General features: G+C 44.6%; 1 protein-coding gene and 1 long non-coding RNA gene across 5 annotated transcripts in view; one reads left to right on the top strand and one right to left on the bottom strand.

Moving 5' to 3' along the window:
• Positions 1 to 479: 479 nt before the first annotated feature.
• FYN (FYN proto-oncogene, Src family tyrosine kinase) overlaps positions 480 to 23,536 on the bottom strand; it is a 203,274-nt gene continuing 180,217 nt past the window's right edge. For all 4 annotated transcript variants that reach the window (XM_081034224.1, XM_081034227.1, XM_081034225.1 and 1 more), the window contains 2 exons: positions 13,373 to 13,504; positions 480 to 2,153 (listed from right to left, as the gene is read on the bottom strand). In XM_081034224.1, the coding sequence (XP_080890350.1) occupies positions 1,945 to 2,153; positions 13,373 to 13,504 (341 nt within the window). In that variant the 3' untranslated portion in view covers positions 480 to 1,944. The remainder of the gene's footprint in view (positions 2,154 to 13,372; positions 13,505 to 23,536) is intronic.
• LOC308491186 lies at positions 1,776 to 22,766 on the top strand. Its single transcript, XR_013992305.1, has 3 exons — positions 1,776 to 2,397; positions 17,170 to 17,404; positions 17,968 to 22,766. It is a non-coding gene; the product is annotated as an uncharacterized lncRNA (long non-coding RNA).

Genomic DNA, 23,536 nt, shown 5'->3' with positions numbered 1-23,536 from the left:
GGTAGCAGTTCAAGGTGACCCAGCTGAATGAGTGCAGAGCCAGGTCTGGACAGTTCCCGAGTCTTCCCACTGCCCCTTCTACCACACCAGGCTATTTCCCTGCTTAGCAAGTTCATTACAGAGGTGGAGGGGCACTGGGAAATACTGACTCCAGGACAAGAAAAATTCTCCCTGTAATTGTCTCATTCTCTTTGTAATTGTGTCTCCTACTAGTGAGACACAAAAATTCCAGTTAGAGAAAATGTCTGATAAATTAAAATGTTAACATATGCCTAGTCTTGCTTTACCAGTCCTCTGAATTAGGTAGACAATAGCCTAGCCTTTTGGGGGAAAAAAAAGAAAAAAAACACTCCAGGTGTCCTGAATGTTTCTGTCATTTGGAAATCATTGCCCAATGGTTAAATTCACCAGGTGACTCCTTACCACTTGGTGTGGGAGAGATGAGTACCTTCTATGATTTAAACAAATGAACAAAAAAATTCAAATGTAAAATGCTCTCCTTTTAATTACTAAATTAAGAAAGTTAAACAATTTAAAAATGTAAACTCACAAATAATTCATAACAAAAAAGGAATTAAGACTTCAGAGTTGCTAATCAGTATTAAAAACTCAATAGAAATAGGCTTTTTGATTTTGTGGTTGTTAAACATGTAATTCAAGGTTGGTACAAACAGCAACTAAAAATGTAAAATGTAATACTTTTTTTTTCTTTTTTTTTTTTTTGTGCATCCCCACGAATTGTAAAGTAGTGCATAGTTATTCCACTGGAGAACTCTTGGACATATAGAAAGTCATTTCATTAGCAGTACAGGACATTTAAAACACTTATTTTACAATGGGAAATGTACAACCCCCACCCTCACCTTCCCCATAAATTTTAGTTCCATGAGAAGGTTTAGCAGGTTGCCATGACTACGATGCTATGGGTTTTAGACCATTTAAATGTGGTTACAAGATTTATTAAATAAAAACGTTTGAAACATTTCAGCATTCATATTTTTATACAAGAAGTTTGTGTGGTATCTTCCAGTTCCCCTGGTAGTATCGGCCATTTGAGTATCGGCCGTTTGCTTGCTTAAATATGCTCACGTTTAAGTTTCAAGGACAAATCACAGTAAGTCGAAACACTGAAACAGAACTTGTGAATTCATCTCGGGGTCTGCTGAAAAGAGCCAAAGTAACAGCCATCTACAGGGACAGTCATGAACCAAAAGAGTGCAATCCAAATTAAAAAAAAAAAAAAAAAACTTTAAAAAATCATGCTTTGCAAAAGCCAAAAATGAGGCTACTGGTTTTTCAGAATAACACCAGCGCTTTTATGTTGATTCTGCAGTAAAATCCTCACTCTGGGTCCCGAAGCTTTGCGGCCCAGGTTGGCCAGTCTCCACGTTAGCACCCACATGGTGTATGTACAGGGACGTATATATTATATGTATTCGTATTTATAAAAAGAAAAAAAACCAAACGCCTGTCCTGATTGGTTTTTGTTAAAACATGAAAAAAAATTTTATTGTTTTAGACAAAGAGGCCACTTTTGGAAAATAATACTTTTTTTTTTTTTTTTTTTTTTTTTAGTTGAATCAGGTGAAGACAGAGTTAAAATCACATAGGATTTGCATTTTAAAAAAAGGAAAGCACTAGGATTGTTGGCACTGGAGTAACTATTTACACTGAACAGAGGTTTGGCCTTTTACGTAACATCGATACAATGTGTTTTCCAGTCTGAGAAATAACAAGGTTCTGTCTCATATGCTTCACAGAGGAGGTTCGGATTTGGGGACAAGTGTCATTGATGAGGGCCGTGGAAGTTCGTCAGCTTCAGAGTCACATGCAATCTGATCCTGGACGGTTCTCGCTGCTGCGGAGCAGCTGGCTACAGAATTGAAAGCTAATGGGGAGGGTGGCAGGCCTTGCGGACAAGGCCTCTCTCTGCTGACCCAGGTCTCACAGGTTTTCACCGGGTTGATACTGGGGCTCGGTGGCCGTGAAGTAGTCTTCCAGGAAGCCCTGCAAGTACTCGAAAGTGGGCCGTTCTTCTGGGTCCTTTTTCCAGCAGTGGATCATGAGCTCGTGCAGAGAGATGGGGCAGTCCTGGGGACAAGGCATTCTGTAGCCGCGCTCCACCTGCTCCAGCACCTCCCGGTTGTTCATGCCTGCGGAGACAGGGGCAGTGAGAGTAGGTAGCTGCCAGCTGCCAGGCCCGGGCCCTGCCCTTCCTCCTCCTTTGAGCCTGGTGGGTAAGCCACGTTGAGGGCCCCACTTCACCCAGAGCCGAACTCTGTCTTTAATGGGACAGCACGTCACTCCGACATAAAGAAGGAATGCACTACTGATACACACAAAACCCGGATGACGAATCTCAACAGCGTTGTAAGTGAAAGAAGCCAGACACAAAAGGTACCATACTGTATGATTTCATTTATGAGAAATTCTAGAAAAGGCAAAACTACAGTGATAGAAAGCAGATCAGTGGTTGGGGGAAGGGGGAGGGGAGGCCGGCAGAGGGGCCGTAGGGAGTGTGGAGGGGGGATGGAAACGTTCTCTATCAGGGGTCAGCAAACTAATCCTGTAAAGGCCAGACAGTAATGTTTTAGGCTTCACAGGCTGCATACGGTCTCTGTGGCACAGTCTGTTTTCCTCTAACACTTTGAAAATATACAAAACAAAAACGGGGGAGCTGCGTTTGGTCCTTGGCAGTGGTGTGTCCTATATCCTGTGGTGGTGTACTACTTATGTTGTCAAAAATCATTGTAGTCTTCAAACTGTTGAATTCTATTGTATGTAAATAATTACACTTTGATTAGGAGGACAAAGAAATATGAACGACGCAGACAAAAGAAAAAATCCATGGCATGAAATATGCACTGCTCCTAGTTTATAGCATCTATAAGCTCCATTTATGAACTTCATGAATTAGCCTTCCTCCTTCTTGCCTGGGCAAGCTCTTGGTGCCCCATCCTCCACGATCTGCCATCATGCCACCATGGCTGGGCACCGTCTAGCCCAGTGACCCTGAGGTGCCCTGAGGTTTGGCGACTTTGATGGGGAGACATGGTGTCTCCAGGACCTGTGTTTTACTGATGGCCTCGGAAAGGCCATCTATCATTTGAGACCTCTGTGACCTTCTGGGGGAGTTGCCTCATGTTGAAACATCAGGCTACAAGGCACTCACAGGAGACATTTTGAGAGACTGCTAACTCTTTGGAGAATGCAGCCTCGCCACATGTTGGCTTTCTCGACAGAACAGGAAATACCACATTTGGGGTGAGGTGAATGTCCTGACCTCTTTCCCAATCACAGCCAGGCACTATTCTCTAGTTTTCCTTCCCTTTTGTGCCATATCACGTTCTGCCATCGCCTGCCAAGCCCTTGTATGTTTTGGTTGCTCCTAGGCCCTGCGCCTGTAATCTGAAATCCTCCCCACCTTCTGACCCGGTTAGTTTACAAAAGCAAGAACCTAGTTTTAAGCTATACAGAAACCTAGATTTCTTTCTCTGTCTCTCAGGGGTATAACCAGCAGGACACAGCATACGCATGTAGCAGCTCCCTTTATCTCGGGAGGAGCTGACACCCTCAGCTAGAAACCTGTAAGCCTGTCCAAAGCACAACCCTGCCCCCCTGCGTAGAGGACACCCAGCTTTGGGATCTGTGGCCAATTTGCTTTGCTTTGTTGCTACTTTTGGGTTTATCCTGGCTCCTGTGGCTGTCAACCATGGCCCTGTCAGTCACATGTTTGTAAATCCCTTTAGGAGGCTTTCTTTTTCTCTGCCACTATCATTTCTTAAGGTGATAAAATCCATACATGATTCTTGCTCTGTTGAAGTAGGTTCGCTTTAATTGTTCTAACACAACCTACTCACATTTTGGGGTGACCCTTATTTCAGTAAGAGAGGTTTGGTGAATGAGACTGGGTACCATCATGCCTGACTTTCCAGGTTACCTTCTTCAGTTAGATGTTTGGTTAGCTCTGTGGCTAATTAGCTTAATTAGCTCCAACTGCTTAAAGCTCATTTGAAAACGCAGGATGGGGCGAGGAGCTGGAAGCAAGGGGAGGAACCCAGAGCTGCCAGGACAATGCCCTGCAGTGCCCTGGACAAGCAGGGTAAAGGACAGGGCCCAGAATTTCCTTATTCACAGTTCACAAATCCAACAAGCTCTGGAAACCAAAAGTTCTGGTAACTCACTTGGCAGCAAAGCGGATCTGAACTGACGTCATTTGGCCATAAAACCTGACATGCTGTGAGGCTATTAACTGTTTTGATTTATTCATACATATTGCTGCAGAAAGAAGAATGCATTTGAATACTGAGTGCTGCCCCAGACTTTCCTAGGGTGTTATACAATGTATGGTTTATGCACTGTATGGACTTGCTAAAAAAAAGAAAAAAAAAGTCTGATTCTGGAAGCACATCCGGTCCCAACGGTTTTGGCTGGGAAGGCTTGGCACGAGTGACAGTGGCTGTCACACTCCAGCCAGCCCCGAAAGGTTAGGAAGAGACCACAGTCACATACCAGGACTGGCATTCTCCAAAGTGTTTGCTTTGTATTTGAGCACAGTCCTCGGTTTTATAGTATCTCAGAAGGCACAAGGCCTAAACCTGCAGAAATCCCTTGTCCCTGCCCTTGCCAGGAGCCTGTACAACCTGGAGGAAAGACAAACAGAAGGTCTGAACCTCAGAGGGTCTGACAGGTCCTTCTGGAGATAGTCACAACCCCTCCCCCCCAAACACCTTCTTAATGCTTTATTCTGGCACTGAGACTGTCCAAAATGGTACCACAGAGTTTAATTAATCATTCTTCTATTGCTCTGTGGTGCTTATGTCAGGAAATGTTTCATTAAAAAACAAACAAACAAACAAAAAACCCTACTCAAATGGAAATATTTCATGTATTTTTTTTTTTTTTTAAACTCTAAATTCAGTCTCCACCAATGGAACGCTTAATTGACCCCTTGGGTCAAGCCTATTTCTCCAGTGCTCTGCCCAAGCCTAGGACACAACAGATACAGCAACTTGACCCTCAACACGTAGTGTCTCCTGAGGCAGCCTGCTTCCTGGGCAGTAGGCAACCAGGAGATGGAGCTGTAATTCGGCCCATGCAGGACCAAGACGCTGGCAGGCCACACTGTCAGCTCCCACATTCCCTTTGCCTTCTCATGCCTTCCCTCCACAGGCCTCTCAAAGCATGGGGAGCGTAGGTAACCGAGTCCATGTAACGAGCCAAACAGAAACATACCAATGACAGCTTTGCTAGAAAAGTGGGGTATAAGACAATGCAGCTGGCTGACAATGACACTCTGAATGGGACTAGCTCGTTTGCAACCACCCATGCTGACCTGATGACCTAGTACCTTCACAATGGACCTTTGCAATAATAACTGTATAATCAAGAGGTGCCCACTTAGCAAGGCTGAGGCTAGTTTTTACTTTCAATAACCAAACAATAGCCAAATTAAGTGGATTGTGTTCATATTTTAAAAACAGCATGAGAATACAGCTACAAGAAGTTTTAAAAAACATGTATTTCAAGAGTTTCTTTTTTAACCAAAATGGATTTTACTCTGTATACTACTGTAAGGTTGAGCCTATTTCACTTTTTCTTTTTAGAAGGTTTCATATTTTTGTACCAAAGACAAGTGTTGTATTTCCCCTCATGTAGCCACTTGCCCCAAGACACTGGCTTTCCCTCTACCTGGGAGGTGAACGGCAGGGATTGGGAAGGAAATATGTAGGAACAGAGCCCAGGACGGTCAGAGAGCCTTGAGCACACGAGGATCCTAGGAGAGAACGTTTTTATTGCACAGACAGCGAGGGAGGAGGACGCTTGGGAATGGTTTTCTTTTCCTTTTTCGGTGGGGAGAACACCAGGGGAGAAACAGAAAAGATAGAAACTTTAAAATACCATGTACATGGGCATGTTTTAGGGAAACCCTGTCATCAGCAATTTGGGCCTCTAGGTTTCCGAGCTGCAACAGAGGCCATTTCTCAACAGGAGGGTGGTCTCCACCAGCCAGCGGTTGTTTGACTGTGGAAAGTGCCATATTCCCAAAGTGTCTGGGTGTGTTTCCCGGTTCTCACCATCACGTCAGAAAAGGGGTGAGGGCTTGGCAGCCAGAAGCACAGACACGCTGCCCAGTTTCACTCGAACGCTGTCCTCCTCTGCCACCACCAGAGCCCCTGACTTTCCTGTTCCCTCACGGGAGTTAGTCAAGAAAATGGGCCATTTCCATGGCTCACTCTCACAGGGCACACAGCTCAGTGGCACTCAGTTCACAGAAAACCCGTGGAGCCTGCTGTGCTGGGGTTTGCTTTCAAATTCCTCTTCCCTAGATCCTCCACGGGGGGCCTCCTGTTACCATGGATTTCAGGCTTTCCAACAAGGTCATGAGGGCATCATCTCCAGTCGGTCTGCCCAAAACACTGTAACTGACATTCTCCAGCCAAGTGGACTATACTCACTTCCTGCCATTATGACTCTATTATCCTTTCTAAGTCATTTTGCTGGCTTCTTCTGGGTTTCTGATTTCGGGTCAAGTTTCCAGCTCTCACTTTCCAACCCTACTACATCCGGTTGCCAACAATATGTATTTTCATGGGTGTGCAGTTTCTTTCCCTTCTTTCCTTTTTGTCCCCATCCCCCTTTCTTTCACCCTTTCTTATTCCTCTTCTTTGAGCTATGTATAAACTCAGTAGAGCCTCCTCTCTTTTTCGTGACGGTTTTTTAGGTAAGGCAAAAAGACCCCTTATTTTCACTGGCAGAGCCACTACTTCTGACTGCATCTCTCATTGTGTCTGTCAGCAGGTAACCTGACTTCCCTGGCCTCAGTTTCTCCAGTTGTCAACAAAATATCTCAACATTCACTGTGCTTTCAGCTGTTTGGAAAAAAAAATGTCTGGTATGAAAAGAAGACTATCTGGCTTTATAGCTTTCCGTTTGTGCAGCTTCCTAATGTAGCTCTCAGAGGGGCCACAGCTACACAATCAGGGATTTTAACTGTTATCTGCTCAAGTTTGCATCTGGATTTGACTGTGGGTTGCAGGAACCTGGATCTTTGTGCCATGTGAATAATTAAACAGTTTAACAATGGGAATGATGTTCAAGTTATTAGACACCCAGATTGCTTTTGCAAACTGAGTCTTCCATTCTGAGGAAATTACACTCTCTTGTGCATACGACCTTCCGTCAGTGGCTCCCTGGCTTCTCGGCCTAAATCCTATAAAAAGGCCCTTCTAGCTACTGTCTGTTGGGCAGTAGTGCTAGTGCTGGGAGGAAGGAAGCAGGGCTAGGGTGATGGTGCTTGCTTAGCATGAGCACGTGCCATCAGCTCCCCACATGCTCCGGTTGTCTTACTGGGCAACCAGCAGGAGGCTTCAAGTTAGGTTTAGGTAGAGGATCAGAATTTGGGGCAGATAGATGCTGACCAAAGAGTACAGATAAAAATAAAGGAGTAACCTTGAGAAGGCATAATAATGACAAGCTTTGCTTCTTTCCCCCAATCTTACCAGATAACCTGAGGACAGCTATTTTTATTATACCCACTGTATTCATAAATACAGAAATGATGGCTACTCAGGTACCATAATACACAAAGGTCATTCGAGGTTGATAATATAATATCATAAAGAACTCTTTTGTCGCTGAAAAGAAGTGAAAAATAGGGGGAGGGTGCACCTGAGGAAGACCATGGAAACACACAGCTGAGAACGTGGAGCAGCAGACTGCAGGATGCGGGGGGGGGGGGGGGGAAGTCTCCTGGGCTGTTGCTGTCTTCTCTTATTCTGCTCCATATACTCTTTCCTCCTCTTCCTTGCCACACTGGCCAAGAGAAATCGCGCAGGAATCATGTGACAACATGATTCATGGGCAATCCATGCAGGATTCCCTCTGAGGGACCACCATGCGCTGACAGGAAAAGCTCCAGGGACGGTGGTTGGGGGCAGGGAGGGCAGGGGGCACAGCACTCTGGACTAACATTAGCGGTTCCATCCTGTTTCCCATTCTCCTGACCAGAGAGTCCTAACCTCTGCCTACCCCAAGAAAAAGCTGCTCCTGTTGGCATGCTGGGCACAGCAGGTGACAATGATGGGCTGCTGAACACAGGGGACCATATGTCTGCAGTTGAGGGCTCTATGGCATCTGAGTGGGGCAGAGGGAGGACAAGTGTAGGACTTCTTTAAGGAAGGTGCTACAGTTTCACTAATTTCCCTTGCCTCTTCAAGTCATTATCAAGTGACTCGATTCATTCATGAAAGTCAGCCAGCTGTCACCTGCTAAAAGATTGGAAAGCGTTTCAAATGCATGATAAATGTGATGTGTTTAAGAGAACGTTTCTGCTTTGCTAGATCCTGCCAAACTTACAAAGCAGATGTTCATTTGAGAGCCAGGGCACAGGATGGCCAGGACATTCTGCCTGGAATGGTACTAGAACAGGGCGTTTGAACTCACTACAGGGTCCGTTTCCCAAAACAACTTTGAGGACAGAGACTATCTCATGGCTGGGAAAACATATGCTATATTTATGTGTGGAGATGATGGAAGAGAGTTGAAAGGCTCTGCAAGCTATGGGGCCAAATTAAAAATTCTTGTTTCAAAAACCTCATAGCCATGATCCTTTTTTTTTTCTTCTGTCTGATCCATTCATCTGTCCATCCATCCACATCCCTTAAACTTGTTGAGAGTCTACTACGGGGCAGACTCTGTGCTGGGCATTGGGAACACCTAAAAGGAGCTCTCTTGCCCTCAAATTGTTCAGAGCTACTGGGAAATACAGACACACAGACAGGCTTCAATACAGTCTACTGGGTATCATGGAAGTAAGCAGAAGGGACAACCCATGTGGTCTGGACGAGGAGAAGGCTACACAAAGGGGGTGACAGTTGGGGTGGGCTTGAAGGATTCTGAGGCGGTGAAGCTGAGAAGAGAGACTTGCATGTTCAAGAGAGATCCTTTGGTGTGAAGGGTCGGGGAGGGGCAAGAGAGAAATCACAAGTCAGACCATGACTCCCCTTATCACTAAGAGTAAAAGCAAAAGTTCTAACAATGACCGAGGAAGCCCTGTGTGATCTGCCCCGAGACCTGCTTCCTCTGCTCCCGCCCCACCGGCCTCCTTACAGCTCTTCAGGGCCTTCGTGCTCCACCTCCCCAGCAGGAAGGCTCCTCCCCTACGTACCGAGCTGGTTTGCGGCCTGCTTCCTTCAGGTCTTTACTCAGATGTCACAGTCCCAATGAGGTCCTCCTTGCCACCTTTTCCTGTTAATCTCCATTCCCTTCCCCGTTTTATTTTTCTCTCCACCTGTTACTACTACCAGCCAACACTGAATATACTTTACTTATGTATCTTTGTTTATTGTCTGTCTCTTCCAAGAAGAATGAAAGTTCATGAGGGCAGGAGTTTTTGTCCATTGGTTCAATGCTGTACGCCTGGTGTCTGACCAGTAACTGGCATATAGTAGGTGCTCAATAAATATTTGTGGTGACTGAAGGAGTTATGAAGGACTAGGCAAAACTAAGGCTTTTGCAAGGCAAAGGGAAGCCATGGACATGTTTATCTAGGAGAGTAAGATAACTAGGTCTGTGTTTTCTAGGATAGTAACTGGTGGTGACAATGATAGAATGGTGGGAGTGGGGTAGGGAGAGATTGGAAGCAGGAAATCCCACAAAGAGGTCACTGTATGAGCGGGTGACAGCCTGACACGGGCGGTGGCCGTGGAGGCGAAGCAGAAAAGAAGGATTCGAAGGTGAAATGTCAGGTTAAAATGGAGAACTCTGATTTTATGCATCAGCTCCAAAAAACTGCTTTTATTTGCATTTCATTTCTCATATATAACAATCCATCAGTAAAAAACCAGCTCTAAACTTGATGCAAAGAATGATTCTGAACCTTGGCTTATAGAAAAGCAAGCTAGATGGCTATGCTAAGAATGCATTCAGGTCAGGCTGCTACCAGGGAATTTGTAAAAGAGCTGTTCTTTGTCACACATCTCAAAAGCAACCTACTTGTCTGCTTGGGTGATGCAACTCCTCCCTGTTAATCTTAGTGTCACATTTCAGTATTTTTCCTGTGGTTTCAAGGCTCTCATTCAATTTGAGCTCATCCTTCTCTCCTACCTTTTAATCCATTCCTTTTACAAAAATTGCTAACTAACCAACCAATCCAGTAATTTGTCTCCTCGTTCTTTTCGCCCTTCATTTGGTCACACCTCACATACTCCATTCTAAGTTTCTTCTCTCATTCTTTCGTCTGGACCTTCTCTCATGCTGGGGAAAAACACCTGGAAAGCATTTTCATATAAGTTACCACCCCCTCCCTCAACCTCCATTCTCACCTAACAGCCAAAGCACCTTTTCTCCATGCGAAGGCAACAGAGGGACGAAGGCCATTCTCAGGTATGAAAGAACTCAGAAAAATGTACTGTCACCAACCGTTCTTGGAAAAAGAATTACTTGAACGTATACTCTAGTCCACTGAGAAATCACTACATGGAGGTGTCAGAATGGAAGTCCTGACGGACAGGGCCTGGGAGTCCGGCCGGGGGTGCCAGCAACAGGCCGGCGGATGCAGCACAGCACACAGTCCCTCAGCCGCACACACGCTAACGCGGCCACACCAACACACAGGGAGAACCGGAGAGGAAGGTCCTTCCTTTCCTGGTGACATCTGGACAAAGCTGAATGGAACCGTCTGTTCCCTAGGAACTGTTATTCTTCATTAAGGTAAGAAGTCTATGATTGGAATCCCTCTGCAAAAGCCTCTCCCTCAAGGAGCGTTTACTGTGAAGTCCAATTAAATACGATTATGGCCATGTTAAAAAACAAAACAAGAAGCACCCATGGCTAAGAACAGACCTGGGAACAATTTTCTGTGGCTTTCTGTGGGTGAGGAGCAGCTTATGTCCCTGCCCTGCTGACACAGCTCCCTGGCCACTGCTGCCAGGACCCAGGGCCTCCCCAAGGCAGTGAACGAGCGCTCTCAGGATGGGCTGTGGCCAGCCTTGCCAGCTGTCCCTCGGGCACTTCACCTCCCTCACAGCCGTCTTCTTCTCAGACTCATTGTCCTGCAGCTCCTTGAACTGGCGCCATCCTCTCAGGCCTTGGCGCCTTCCCACATGCCTGTCCTCATCTGGACCCTTTTCCTTCTTTGACGAGAGGCGGAAACCCTACTTGCCTTCTTCTCCATGAAGCTTCCCAGATACAGCCCCCTCTCTCTGCCTCATTCACAGCGTCGGGGCGGCCACCAAAGCTCCCTGCACATGAGCACTTGCTCCCTGTTATAACTACGTGTGATAACGTGGGCTTAGGTCTCACGTCAGACTCCTCTGCCATCCTCCCAGGATGCTGAGTGAAAGGCCCCCCTCAGTATCTGTTGTACGTAAACGCCTGAATCAGGCGCCCCTGACCCCACTGTCAGCATCCCACAGTGGGTAAAGGCACGTTACCCATGCCTTCAGGATGATTTCCTCTAACAATACATAACAGAAAAGGCTAATTTCTTCCTAGATTTGATGCCTATTTTATCTCCGTGACTGTAATGAGCACAGGGACTATATTTATTTGCTCAGTGTGCTATCCCCAGCACCTAAAACAGCACCCAGCTCCAGGAAGGTGCTCATCAACGTCTGCTGAGAGTATGAACGTCTTGTTTGTACTTATTTCCCAGGTAGGGCGAAATGCCAGGCACAGTTCACACTTACTGACAACGCGATATGCTGAATGAACCTGTCCTGGTCTCCGCTGTAACATGAGGCCATTCTCTTTATGCTAAAACCAAACCTGATAAAAAGACTCTCCCTGGAAGCACACGTGTACCTTCCTTCTCTAAGGACCCCGCCCCCACCCCTTTGTCTGGGCTTTTCTGTGTGTGACCCTGGGAAACAAAAAGCGGCTTTGTATTACAGGAAGGCAAGGCTTCATAGCAACCAAAACAATATTAACCTTCCCCCCCCAGCTCCCCAATTGCATTTAACACACCCACCGGGTGATTATAAACCTGGGGTGGGGGTGGGGGCTCAGAAGAAATTAGTGCAAAATTCAGACAATAAAAAAAGGGTGCAAAACCTCGAGACCTGCACATTTTCCTCCCTGAGAAGCAACTGAGAAACCCCCGTGCTGTGCTCCCGGCCTCTTCGAGGCAGCCCTCTCTTCCATGCTGGTGGGTTATTCCCACTGGTGCGTGGCGGGAGCAGAGCCTCTGCAGCATCTATAAAACGGACTTCTACCCGCATCTCCAAATGCCCAGTGCGCTTCACAGACGAGGAATTTGTCAATTTGGCCTCTGTGCCAACCTGGCTCTCCTAGGAATCTCGAGGCTACACCAACCCAGAAAGAGATCCTCTTTCCTTCTTTGCATTCTCTGTAGATGGCCAGAAATAATCATAAAAAATGAACAAAGGGATTACAAATTAATCTGCCCTCACTGGCTCCCCTGACTGCAAAGATATGATTACAAACCCAGGATTTGTAAGCGACCTCAATTCCTCGTTAATCTCCACTATCGTTTCTATCATTTCTGTTTGTTTTTTTTTTAGAGCTCTTTTCTTAGGCAGGGGACGAAGGGGAGCTGTGTTCTTTCTTCACTCAGCAAAAACTGAAAAATATGTCCTTAACATTTCAGAAAGCAGATCGTCCCTGCACTATAACCACTAAAGCGTGGAGGTGAAATGGTATGAGTGTCCTTTACGTCACCATCTGTCTAAATTAATGAATTTAAGCGTGGATAACCTAAACCTGTGGTTTCTTTGGAGATCATGAATTTGATAATCCAGAAAATTCCAGGGCCTAAGAATGTCATTTCTTTACATTATTCTTGTTTTTGTATAGCATATTTCGACTGCCCTGAAACAGGCAGTGAGTGGCCTCTAAATTGCGTGTCATATGTGCCACTGCTTTTTCTGGCCATCTGGAGTGGGGGCGTGCAGACAGAACAGGTCCTGGCATCTTCCTGCCAGCTTCATTCCATGGGTCAGTGCTACCGAGTAATCAAAAAGCAGTGGGGGTTTTTCTCCTTCTCTTTCCCAGAGGAGTCTGCAAACTCCATTCAGGCGAAGGTTCTGCCAGTGACAGTTCTGCTCAGAGAGCCATGGACATACTCCTACTGAGAGAGGAGAGATTCCATGCACTGCGGTGGACTGAAGCACTCCTACCAGCTGCTTGATGACATTAACCCTGGCACACAATTCATGGAGGCTGTTTGTCTACATACCATGGTGATGCCAGTTCTGCTTTTCTCTGGCTAAATACCTGCCCACATTCTTCACACTCGTGCTCAGCAGAAAGCTGAGGATGGGGCTTAGAAGGCAAATGGGGTGAGGTTTCCCCAAATGGCGTGGAACGAACATCTAACAAGAGGCCCACTTCGGCTGTGTCCTGCGCTTACCTGGGTACGGTACTCTTCCTTTGGTGACCAGCTCTGTGAGTAAGATTCCAAAAGACCACACGTCAGACTTGATTGTAAACCTCCCGTACAGGGCTGCTTCGGGGGCGGTCCACTTAATGGGGAACTTTGCACCTGTAGAAAGAACACCTGGTTACTCATCACACAGAAAGCATTGCACAAGGTATGCGGTTAGGGAGAAAAGCACTTGGAAGACTCTTTTGCAGGTAGCAGGTCAGAGAGGATGGCAAGGAGGTGAAACAAGGAATGGACTGGGACTAAGAAGTTGTCCTGCCTCTGTGACCTTAAGCAAGCCTGTTTATTTTTAATTTTCCCATCAGAGTGTTGCACTTCAAAGCCCCTTAAAGCTCTGGTTTTTAGAGCTTGCATCTATGACCACACTGAATGCCACAGATTAGGTCTGGAGGTGGAGCTAACTTGTGAATTAGGAACTAATTCATAAATTTTTTCTTTTGCTTTGAAATAACGTTATATTTTAATAAATACACATAGAATTAAATCATAATGCTACTCTCATGAATCCTTTGGTATATAAGACCAGAGTTTGCTTTTATGAGGTACATGAAAGCCAAATTAAACCACCATCCTTCTCTCAGGGTGGAGGCAATTTGCTGCAGCCCACGTCTTATGTTGAAATGGGCTGTATCTCCCCAAGGCCTCCCACACCTGTAGCAGAGAATGATTTCGCCTCTGGCTGCTTCCCTCCCTACACTCTCTTCCCTCCACGCTTTCCCCCAATACTGGCCATCTTTAATTCCAGGATAGGTTTTTCTTTTGCACTGTGTGATCCCTTGCTTACCTCCCTCCCTTTCTCCTATCAGCCAGGGCGGGTACTATTTAATATTTGTTTTTAAAGAGTAGTCTTGCCTCGATGACTGTCTTATGAGTTTGGTTTCTCAAGGCCAAGGAACAAATTTCACACCAAAGTCAGTAGAATCCTTTCTTTCAAACTTCTCTGACCATTCCCCTCTCCAATCCAAAATGAAGGACGGGGTCCAGCCTGCTCTTTACAAGGTTAGATGCATGTACCGGGAATTAAAATGGATTCAGCAGCCTGTGCTCTCACATATTAGGCTCAGCAATTATAAAGCAATTCCATATATTTCATTGAACAAACTAAAAGGAAAACACAAGGGATTTTTATTACTGATGTAAACACAATTATAAGTTTAAAGCATGTTAAATTTACTTAGGAGCTCCTAAAAAGAACATACAAAGGCTAACAAAAATCAGAATCTTCGTAGTACTTTCTATAGAGTTATAATGCTCAAAAGTGGCAAACAATTAAAATCTTTAAATTAGCATGGTTTTAATAACCAGAGGTGTGATAAATCACAGCAATTAGATTGTGTTTTAAATACAGTGCATGATAACACCTTTAGCAAATCTAACTGGAATTTTCTGGCAATATAATTTTACTTTCCATCTCTTGTATGCCACTGTGAAATGAAATTTAAAAAAATCCTACTATTTCATTATGTGACATCTCACATTAACACTGGAGCAGAGAAGTTATTCTATAGTTTTTGTTTTATGCATTGAGTTACTTGTAATTAGCTATGTTTCTCAAGCATAATTATTTATCTCTTTCTTTAAGTGCTTCATGATTCCACACACACAAGGCCCGGTATTCTATGAACAGTCAGTTTGTTTTAAAAGTTTCTTTCAAAGCAGTCTTCTCATACTTCCTATCCTCGAGCATTCTGTTCACACAGCTTTGGACTCTGAGCCGCTGGGATTAATGTGATAGATTTTCTTTAGTGTGGAGAGCAGATTTTGCCCTGGACCAAACCTCAGCTGGAATTCTCTCATTTCAGAGAATTAAAGGTATATTAAATTTATTCCTATTTAAACCATCTCTTGAGCCAAATGGCTTGGAAATCTATGTCCATCTCTGAAGCAAATAGAACATTTTTCTCCCCTGTGCAGACACAAATCCTGCAATAAAATGACAAGTGAAAGGAGCCTTTCTTCCCTTCTTGGAATCATTCAACATTGGTAAAGGTGTGTGTGCTGCGGAACGTAAACTTCAAATTTTGGATACGGGCATTTTGGATTTTCTGAGAGAAGATTTCACAATTTCAGATTAAGTGCCCCCCCCCCGCCCCCAATTTCAACATATCAGCCAGTTGTGCTAGTGTGCTTTATTATTTTCTCATTATAACATCTACAACAAGAATTACAATATATAAACCTTCAAAAAATAAGTTAAAACAAAGGCTGTAATAGATCTGTGATAGGAAATTGTTTGGAGGGAGGTGCTTTGACTTATTAGCAGAAGCTCACTTAAATTTATTTTGCGTCAGTTTTCTTTCTAAGATAAGCAATGTATTTATATCTAATACATCTTGGAGGGGAAACATAATGGCCTTGTCCAATTTCTCCTACTTCTTTTCGGCGTTAAAATAGCAGGCACTGTTGACAAAAAAAGCTTCTCTAAAGATAACTCATATTTTCCTTTACAAGGAAGATAAAAATTAATAAATTAAAGCTGCTATAAACTGTTAATCATTAACTAACTAAAGAATTAATCGATGCTCACTCTCCTATTCATCTCATTCCCTGGATCTCCCCTCATCTTGGTTTCCCACCTCCTGATGGTACAGGTGCAGCTCCAAATGGGGGAGAGTTCACCTGGGATTTTGGGCGGGGGAAATGGAGTGTCTTTGCAAATGGCCAAGCAGGTTGCACACTGCATACTCTAGTCTATGAAAACGGCATCTCTAAGGTTGTCCAGTCCATCACCTATGCAATCCTATCAGTCCTGTTGGGGGCTGAGATGGGTTCTCTCCTTGGGTGAAGTCAGGAAAGCTCAGAAACCTGGAAGGAGGGATCTCCTGGGTATAAACATTGCCTTTCCCTTGAAAACAAAGTTCTATTCCCTCAGATATTTTCACAGATATTACAGCAGGCATAAAGTCAGAATCAAAGTTGTCCTCTACGCGGTATGGGTTTGTAGAAAAGAGAAGACAATGTCAGGAGACCTACACTACAACGAACTTGGCATTGTTAACGTGACCAGTTGACTCATTCTTCTTGCATTCCTGTTTGGGAGCAAGATTCAGATGCCAATGCAGTTTCGTTTCCTTTGCACGTTTTTTTGGAGGAAATGTAGCAAACTAAGCAGGTATAATGAACTGAAAAAATGAAGGAATTATCATCACTCTGGTTTTTATATCTTACTGAATTACTTTAACAGTTTGGAATTCTTTTGAGCCAATAGACAAAGGTCATGAGTAATACGTAAGTATTTATATATGGACTTGAAAGCCTCCTTTCCACTGAATGTTTGCCAGGCAATATTTGCAGATTTCACCACCTCCCAAGGTAAACTCAAGGCTGAAAAGTCTGATTTGGGCTGAGACTGGGGCCCATGTCCTGGAACCACCATCAAAGTAGACTACCTTTGTACTTTAGCCATGTACCTCCCTGGAATAGTATTTAGGACCACTTAGCCTTAGGCAGAATCGTTTTCTGTGGTACGCAAACATACAGTGTTTTAAATAATAATTTCTTACATACACCTCAATCCTGCTTCTCTAAATTCTCTTGAGACGCGAAACAAGTAGTGATAAGCTTTGTATAACAACAGGGGATCTTACTCACTCTCTTGGCTTCAATGACTGTCTTGATTCCAGTGATGCCTGCATTTGTATCACCAGATGGGACCTCCCTCCCAAGTTCATGACCTCTGCAAAGTCTCCGCAGGGAAGTCTCAAAGGGCCTCTCACACACAACATTCACAATTCATCTTCCCCACAATTCTGCTTCTTTTTCAGTGTTGGCGCCGTGTAAACTGCCTGGTTGATGATAGCAGCATGCCGGCAATCCTCGTCTGGATGCTGTGTCTATTTGTTCATCGCCGTGCACACAGATAGCAGCACACAGCCTGCCTGGAGAAGGAGCTCAACAAATCTTTACTGAGTCATCTTTGGCCCCTGCCGCTATTCTCCATATTGAGTCCACTCCACATCTCTGAATGTGTCCGTTCCTCTTCATCTTCACTGCCCTCATGTGAGTCCTCACGCGCTCACTGTCACCTGCCCTGACCCCTGCAATGACTTTCCAGTTATGCCCAGAAGCACAGGCTGCTCCCTCCCCTACCTCTCCAGCCTCTTCCTGTGATTCTGGGCCTCCCCTCCTTTGCTTCCCGTCCCCACACCCAACCTCTCCAGTGACCTTGAACTGCTTCTACCTGCTGGAGGGCCATGGGACAGGCTGTTCCATTTGTTTAAAGCCCTCACCCCACTTCCATCCCAGGCCTAACTCCTGCTCCTCCTTTGTTCTGGGCCTATATGTCGTTCGCACAGGGAACCTTCTCCTGGGCACCAAGACAGGGGTAGGTTCCTTAGGTCTGTGCTGCCAGAACGTCTTGTTCTTTGTAGCTGTTACGATTCAAATGCAGTGAATACGTTACAGGTATGCCCTGCTTTTCGAAACTTCACGTGATGCCTTTTTGCTTTTACAAACAACCTACATTACTACTTGTTTTTGTTAACAGAAAGAAATCCAAAGAGGATTTCCACTTTTACAAAATATGGCAAAAAGCAAAAGCAGCGTTCCTGTTTGTTTTGCAGTGTGCACTACAGAGGCAGCAAGCACCTGGAACAGCTCCTTCCCGGGAATTACACTCAGCATCTCAGCATCAAGCTGCCAGAGCTTTGAACTGGGTGTGTGAGCCTCCGTGCTTCATCTCAATTTATTTTGTGCATCTGTTAGCAAGATGTGTCCTGAGGTAACTGCTTCTTTGCTTTATGCTATTTAGGCTTACGGAAGGTTTCTTAGGAATGCTCTCCTTTCTGATAGTGCGGGAAACCTGGACTTGTCTGCAATTTGACTCTCTTGACAGACAGCTACTGTCCTTGAGGTTAGGAACGTGTCTTTCCGGAGAGCCACCATCTCTCCAGTACTGAGCCCAGTAGCTGGTGCACGGAAGAAACTAGATAAAGAGGTATTGAATGGATGACAAACTGGAGAACCGATTAGCCCTTCTAGTCTACCCTTCCAGGCTAAACCCCCAGTTCCTTACAGGGCTTATTATCAATTCCCTGCTCTTCGGTGAGTCCTCTCCTTGTACTCAGTGACCAGCATCCCTGTCTGTCACCATCTGGATACCCTTTTTCAAGGGTATAACAACTGCCAACTGCAAGAGGAAATCAGCCGTCGCACACTACTGAAACTTAAAAACCCCTGGGAAACCTTGTGTTTTTAGTGCCAAATGAAGTGTGTGCAGACCCTCCTTGGGTCTGAGAGAAACTGTCTGAGGTGAAGAGGGCTCCAGACTTTGCTCTGTGAGGAGCACGGGGCCCAGTTCATGGGGCTGCAGCTGGAGGCGTTATATCAGGAGGAGGAGGAGGCGGCCAGCGGCCTTGGGAGCACTCACAGCGAAAGAAAGAGGAAAATCCTTTTCTGAACAGACTGGGTGAGAGCAGGTAATTGGACACCCACCATTCAGCCTCACGGGAGCATGGTCTTTCTCATTTAAAATAAGGTTAATAATCATCCATGCTGTAAGTACAAGAAAGGACAGGGCTGTGGATTTATTCAGTTATTAAAGTTTTTCCTCACAGCGACAATTAAAAGCCCACCACCGCGGGGCTGGTTTCGTTCTCGTTCTTCCTGCCACAAATATTTCTGGCGTTTCCCTACATGCTTAGCACTGTACTCAGTACTGTGGTGAACCCAACCTCCTGCCCTCAAGGAGCTTGCAGCTTAGTTTGGAAAGCAGATAAAATAAATGCACGGCGGCCATTATGGGTGTCAGACAGTGACAGGTGCTATGAAGAAGAACAAAATGGGCTACAGGACAGATTCTGTGGGGCTTTGCCAGCCACACTAAGGACCTTGGATCCCATCCTAAGTGTGATGGGAAGCCACTGGAGCTTGTGAGCAGAAGTGGGATGACGTCCTACCTCATTCTTTCTCTCGTCTTTAAAACATGGAAGATAACACAGCGTTACCTTCTTCGGAATGATTTGTGATGAGACCCAGTGTGAAAAGCATTTTGACTTTTTGAAACTCTTGAAAAGCATCATGACATACTAAGGCTCCTGGGTGTCTGTTGGTCATTAGCAACGGGGTAGGTTAGGCTTCTGTTGTCACTTCTGTCATCATGTTTATTTAACTCCTGCCTCTAGTCACATTTGTGCTATGTTAGCCCACTTTTCAATGTGAATAATACTAATAATCTCAGTATTAGATTATTAGTAAAAACAAAGGAGTAAAACTTAGCATACTCGAACACTTTGTAAAGCTGAAACATTTCTATGAGAAATAAATGAATTATCTTTTCTGAGTTTATTCTTTCCTGATGTTCTTCCTTTCTTTCCAGGCATTTCTTTTGTCTCTGCGGTAGGCTCTGCTTCATTCCGCCCCTCTCTTCATTACAAGTGTCTGAGGAGCCTCAGAGTTGTATACTCTTTTCTCTCTGCCTCTTCCCTTGGGGAACACACCCTCTCGGACTGACCCGGCCCATCATCTCTAAGTGAACGGGGCTGGATACATTAGACAGACGTTGTCTCTCATCTGAAGATTTCTTTTTTGATTTATAAATGTCTAAAGGATAAAGTCTCTATCTAGGGTATTCAACTTTATCTCAAATGTAGCAACTATGAATCTAAATTTACCTTCTACCAAGTTGTCTTACTATAAATAAGACATTTTATTACACAAGAGATTCTTGTAGTAGGTACCAATTTTTACTAAATGACTGATTTATAAGGTTTATTCTCTCTTTAATATTTTAGGATGCAAATAGAGTCCCTTTTTTTCACTATTTCTTTTCTGGGGGTCAGGCCTCAAGGCAAAAACCTGAACGTGGGCTGGGGCTTCTCCATTCCCTTAAACATCTGATCTAATCCATCACCAAGGTCTATTATTTCCCTCTTTGACGCATCTCTCAAATTTGCCCTTTCGTGTTTAAGCTTTCTGCCAAAACTTGGTTTGGGTCCTCATCCATCTGTTAAGTCTTTCTTCCATGGTTCCCTGCCTTCCCCTCATTGTTCTTCCAACTACAGTTAACCCTTGAAAATGGGTTTGAACTGCACGGATCCACCTACATGCGGATTTTTACAATTGACCTGCACAGTTCAAACTTGTGCTGTTCAAGGGCTAACTCCATGGTTGGGAATCTGTATTTCGAGGGTCTATTGTAGTTAGACATGGATTTTCAATGGTACCAGAGATCAGTACCCCTAACCCCAACGTTGTTCAGGGTGAACTATAATCAACTACAAACCTCGGCTTCATAATCCCACTCCCCAACGATATAGTGGGCTCCCTACTGCATTAAACCAAAACCCGCCACCTGGTTTTCACGGACCCACATATCCAATTTTGGTTCTTGCTACCTAAAACACAGTTACTCCAGTCTAGCTTGCTTTCCCATAACCTGTACCTATACTTGGCATAATCATACTCGCTTCTTATATACTAGTTTGTTCTAAATGCCTTCTTTCCTTCCACCTGCTTAGCTAAAGCCTACTTAGCTCAAGTCTCACTTCCTTCACAATGTCATCTGTGATTACTCCAGCCTTCACTGGTCTCACCAAAGCACTTGGAGCCAATGCTATAAGCAATAGTTTAATGCTTGACTGTAGTAGCTACCACAACAGCTAAACACATATTGTGTGCTTACCAAGTGTCTGCACCATGCTAAGTAATTTACACATAGGAGGTAGATACCAATAATTGTCCTGTTGTACAAATGAGAAAACTGAACACAGAGCTAAAATGATATGCCAAAGAATACGTGGAAATGGTGAAAGGGGATTTGAACCAAGTGAGTCTGTCTGCAGACCCAAAGCACTTAAACGTGATATCCTATGCTGCCATTCCCATGTCTCCAACATGTCTTTCTAGTAGTTCAACATGTGGGTTTTTTGTTTGTTGTTTTTTTTTTTAAAATCTCTTTAAACAGAATGTAAATCCTTTGAGGTTGGAGACCACGTTTTATACTTATGTTCTTCCTCAGTACCTTGCTTAAGGCTAGTTAAACAGCAACTGGTCAATAAATGTTTTAACTGGTTAAAAGGGTCAACCCAGCAATTATCCAACACTCTGATGGCCAAAGAAATTCTCATACCAACTCAATCAAATCGAACACAGAAAAGAGTGACAATACCATAGTGTAACAAACTAATAATCATTTTCAACCTTACAGTTATGGAAGTAAAATCATACTCTAGGATAGTCTGACTGAATGCTCTCAGTTTTTAACCAAAAAGAGGGTGACCAGCTAAATTCATTAAGTCAGGATGGCTCATCCCAATGCTCAGGGCCCATTCCAGCTAATGACAGTCTTCTAACCCTAGTCACCAGGCTATTTGTTTTCTTCTGCCTCAAATAGAAACAGCTCTTACTTGGTCAGTTACTTACTGAACTTGATATACGTTTTCAATCATTATGATGATGGCAGTGGCATTTCAAATACATAAATGAAGTGGCAGAGCCTTGTGCTCCCAAGTCTAGCTCCTGCACTAAGTGTGTGTAAGCCAGCCAAGAAACAGGGCTCCCTCGCGAATGTTCTCAGTGATGATGCAGAGGCCCAGCTGTGGGCTGAGCTGGGCTCCAGGGGCCATTTGCGGAAGGCCTCAGGCGGTTATTTAGGGAAGGAGCTTCAGATCGAGCTTTCACACTGGATTTTCTGGGTGACCATTTAAAACCTCTCTCAGTCTCAGTCTCCTTGTCCATAAATGGGGGATGATGATGACCTCATAAGGTTGTGGTGAGAATTGTAAACAATGTAAGGGGCTCAGCACAGCATCTGGTCCCTTGCAATAGCTAAATAAATGCTAGCTATTATTTTCTTTGGATAGTAATGCAAAGGCACTGAGTTGAATCAGGTTAGCCAAAGCTCTCCAAACTTCAAGAGAGGGAAAGAAGATGAAGAAAACCTAATGAATTCATCAATCAACCACGGAGAACTTACTGAGCATTCAGTTAGTCTGCAGCACAGTGAGGGACACCTGAGAAAACCAAGCATAGGTCACCTCCTGCCCTTTGCAGGCAGCTGGGAAGACAGAGCTCATAGGCAAACTCAACAGAGAGCTAATTGTGTCCCTGGCTTTAGGAAGAAGAGGGCACAAGAGAGAAAGGTAAGAGGACTTGCACACACAGTGGGGGCCCTGGGTAGAGGTGGCCATATGAAAATATTACAGTGTGACCCATGGTCATCCATGAGAGAGGCTCAGGGCCGGGGCCAGGACAGGCGTGAGTGGGGGCCCAATTCACCTTATAGGCTCTTGCTGGAGAGCTGGACTGTCTGCTCCCCGCTACCCCCACCCCGGTGACCAGGCCAATTCCATAGTCCTGTCTCAGAAAATATCCCTTCTGGCTGAAAAACTGGGCCAAGATGGAGAAGGCAAAGCCAGTGCAGAATAACAGAAATGAAATCCTCCCTACAGAGAATACAAGTGGAACCTTCATAGCATTTTCGAGGAGGAAAGGCATCAGCATCAAGAATAGACACTAGTTTTCAGAACCAAAGACCTATCCAGAGCCCTCTTTAATTATGAAATCACAAACTCTGTAAATTATATATTCAATATTAAATAATGGGCAGTACTTGAACTTTGAAGTTACTGTGGGGAATAAAAGAAATGACAAACTATGGCAATAACAGGAAGCTTACTGCATGGCGGGGGTGTGACAAGGCAGGACTAGGACAGGATATCCTGTGAAAGAGGCGAAATCAAAGCTGACCTGACCTGGAACTTTGGGGTTAAGGAAACAAAACAATGATTTCAAACCCAATAAAAACGGGCAAAGAAAAACTCAGAATTTTCACACTAGGCCAAAGGAATGATTTTAAATTTTCCTAATGTGTCTGGAGTAATACAACTGTGTGTTTTCCAGTTATTCCTGGTGACATTCTGTTGAAACTTCTACTTTAAGTTCATAATGTTTTAGCACCATGTTTTCAAGGCAAAAATAAGTCAAAAGTACATGTTACAATGGAATGAGATGACAGTCCATCTGAAACGTGTAACGGTGAGCAGGGTGTTTGAGAAGGAAGGCGACACGGAGTGGGGAGTAGGGAGAAATGCTGTCCCACTGGGAAAGTGGGTAGAGGAGGGTCACGTTTGGCCAAGGAAGACAAACACCAAGGGCCAGAGGCACGGCCCGAATATACTGCAAAGACAAGGC

The sequence above is a fragment of the Rhinolophus hipposideros genome (assembly GCF_964194185.1).
Source record: "Rhinolophus hipposideros genome assembly, chromosome: 3".
In the NCBI taxonomy this organism is placed as follows: Eukaryota; Metazoa; Chordata; class Mammalia; order Chiroptera; family Rhinolophidae; genus Rhinolophus; species Rhinolophus hipposideros.
The sequence above is the reverse complement of the archived record's forward strand: the minus strand, read 5'-3'. Positions and strand labels throughout refer to the sequence as shown.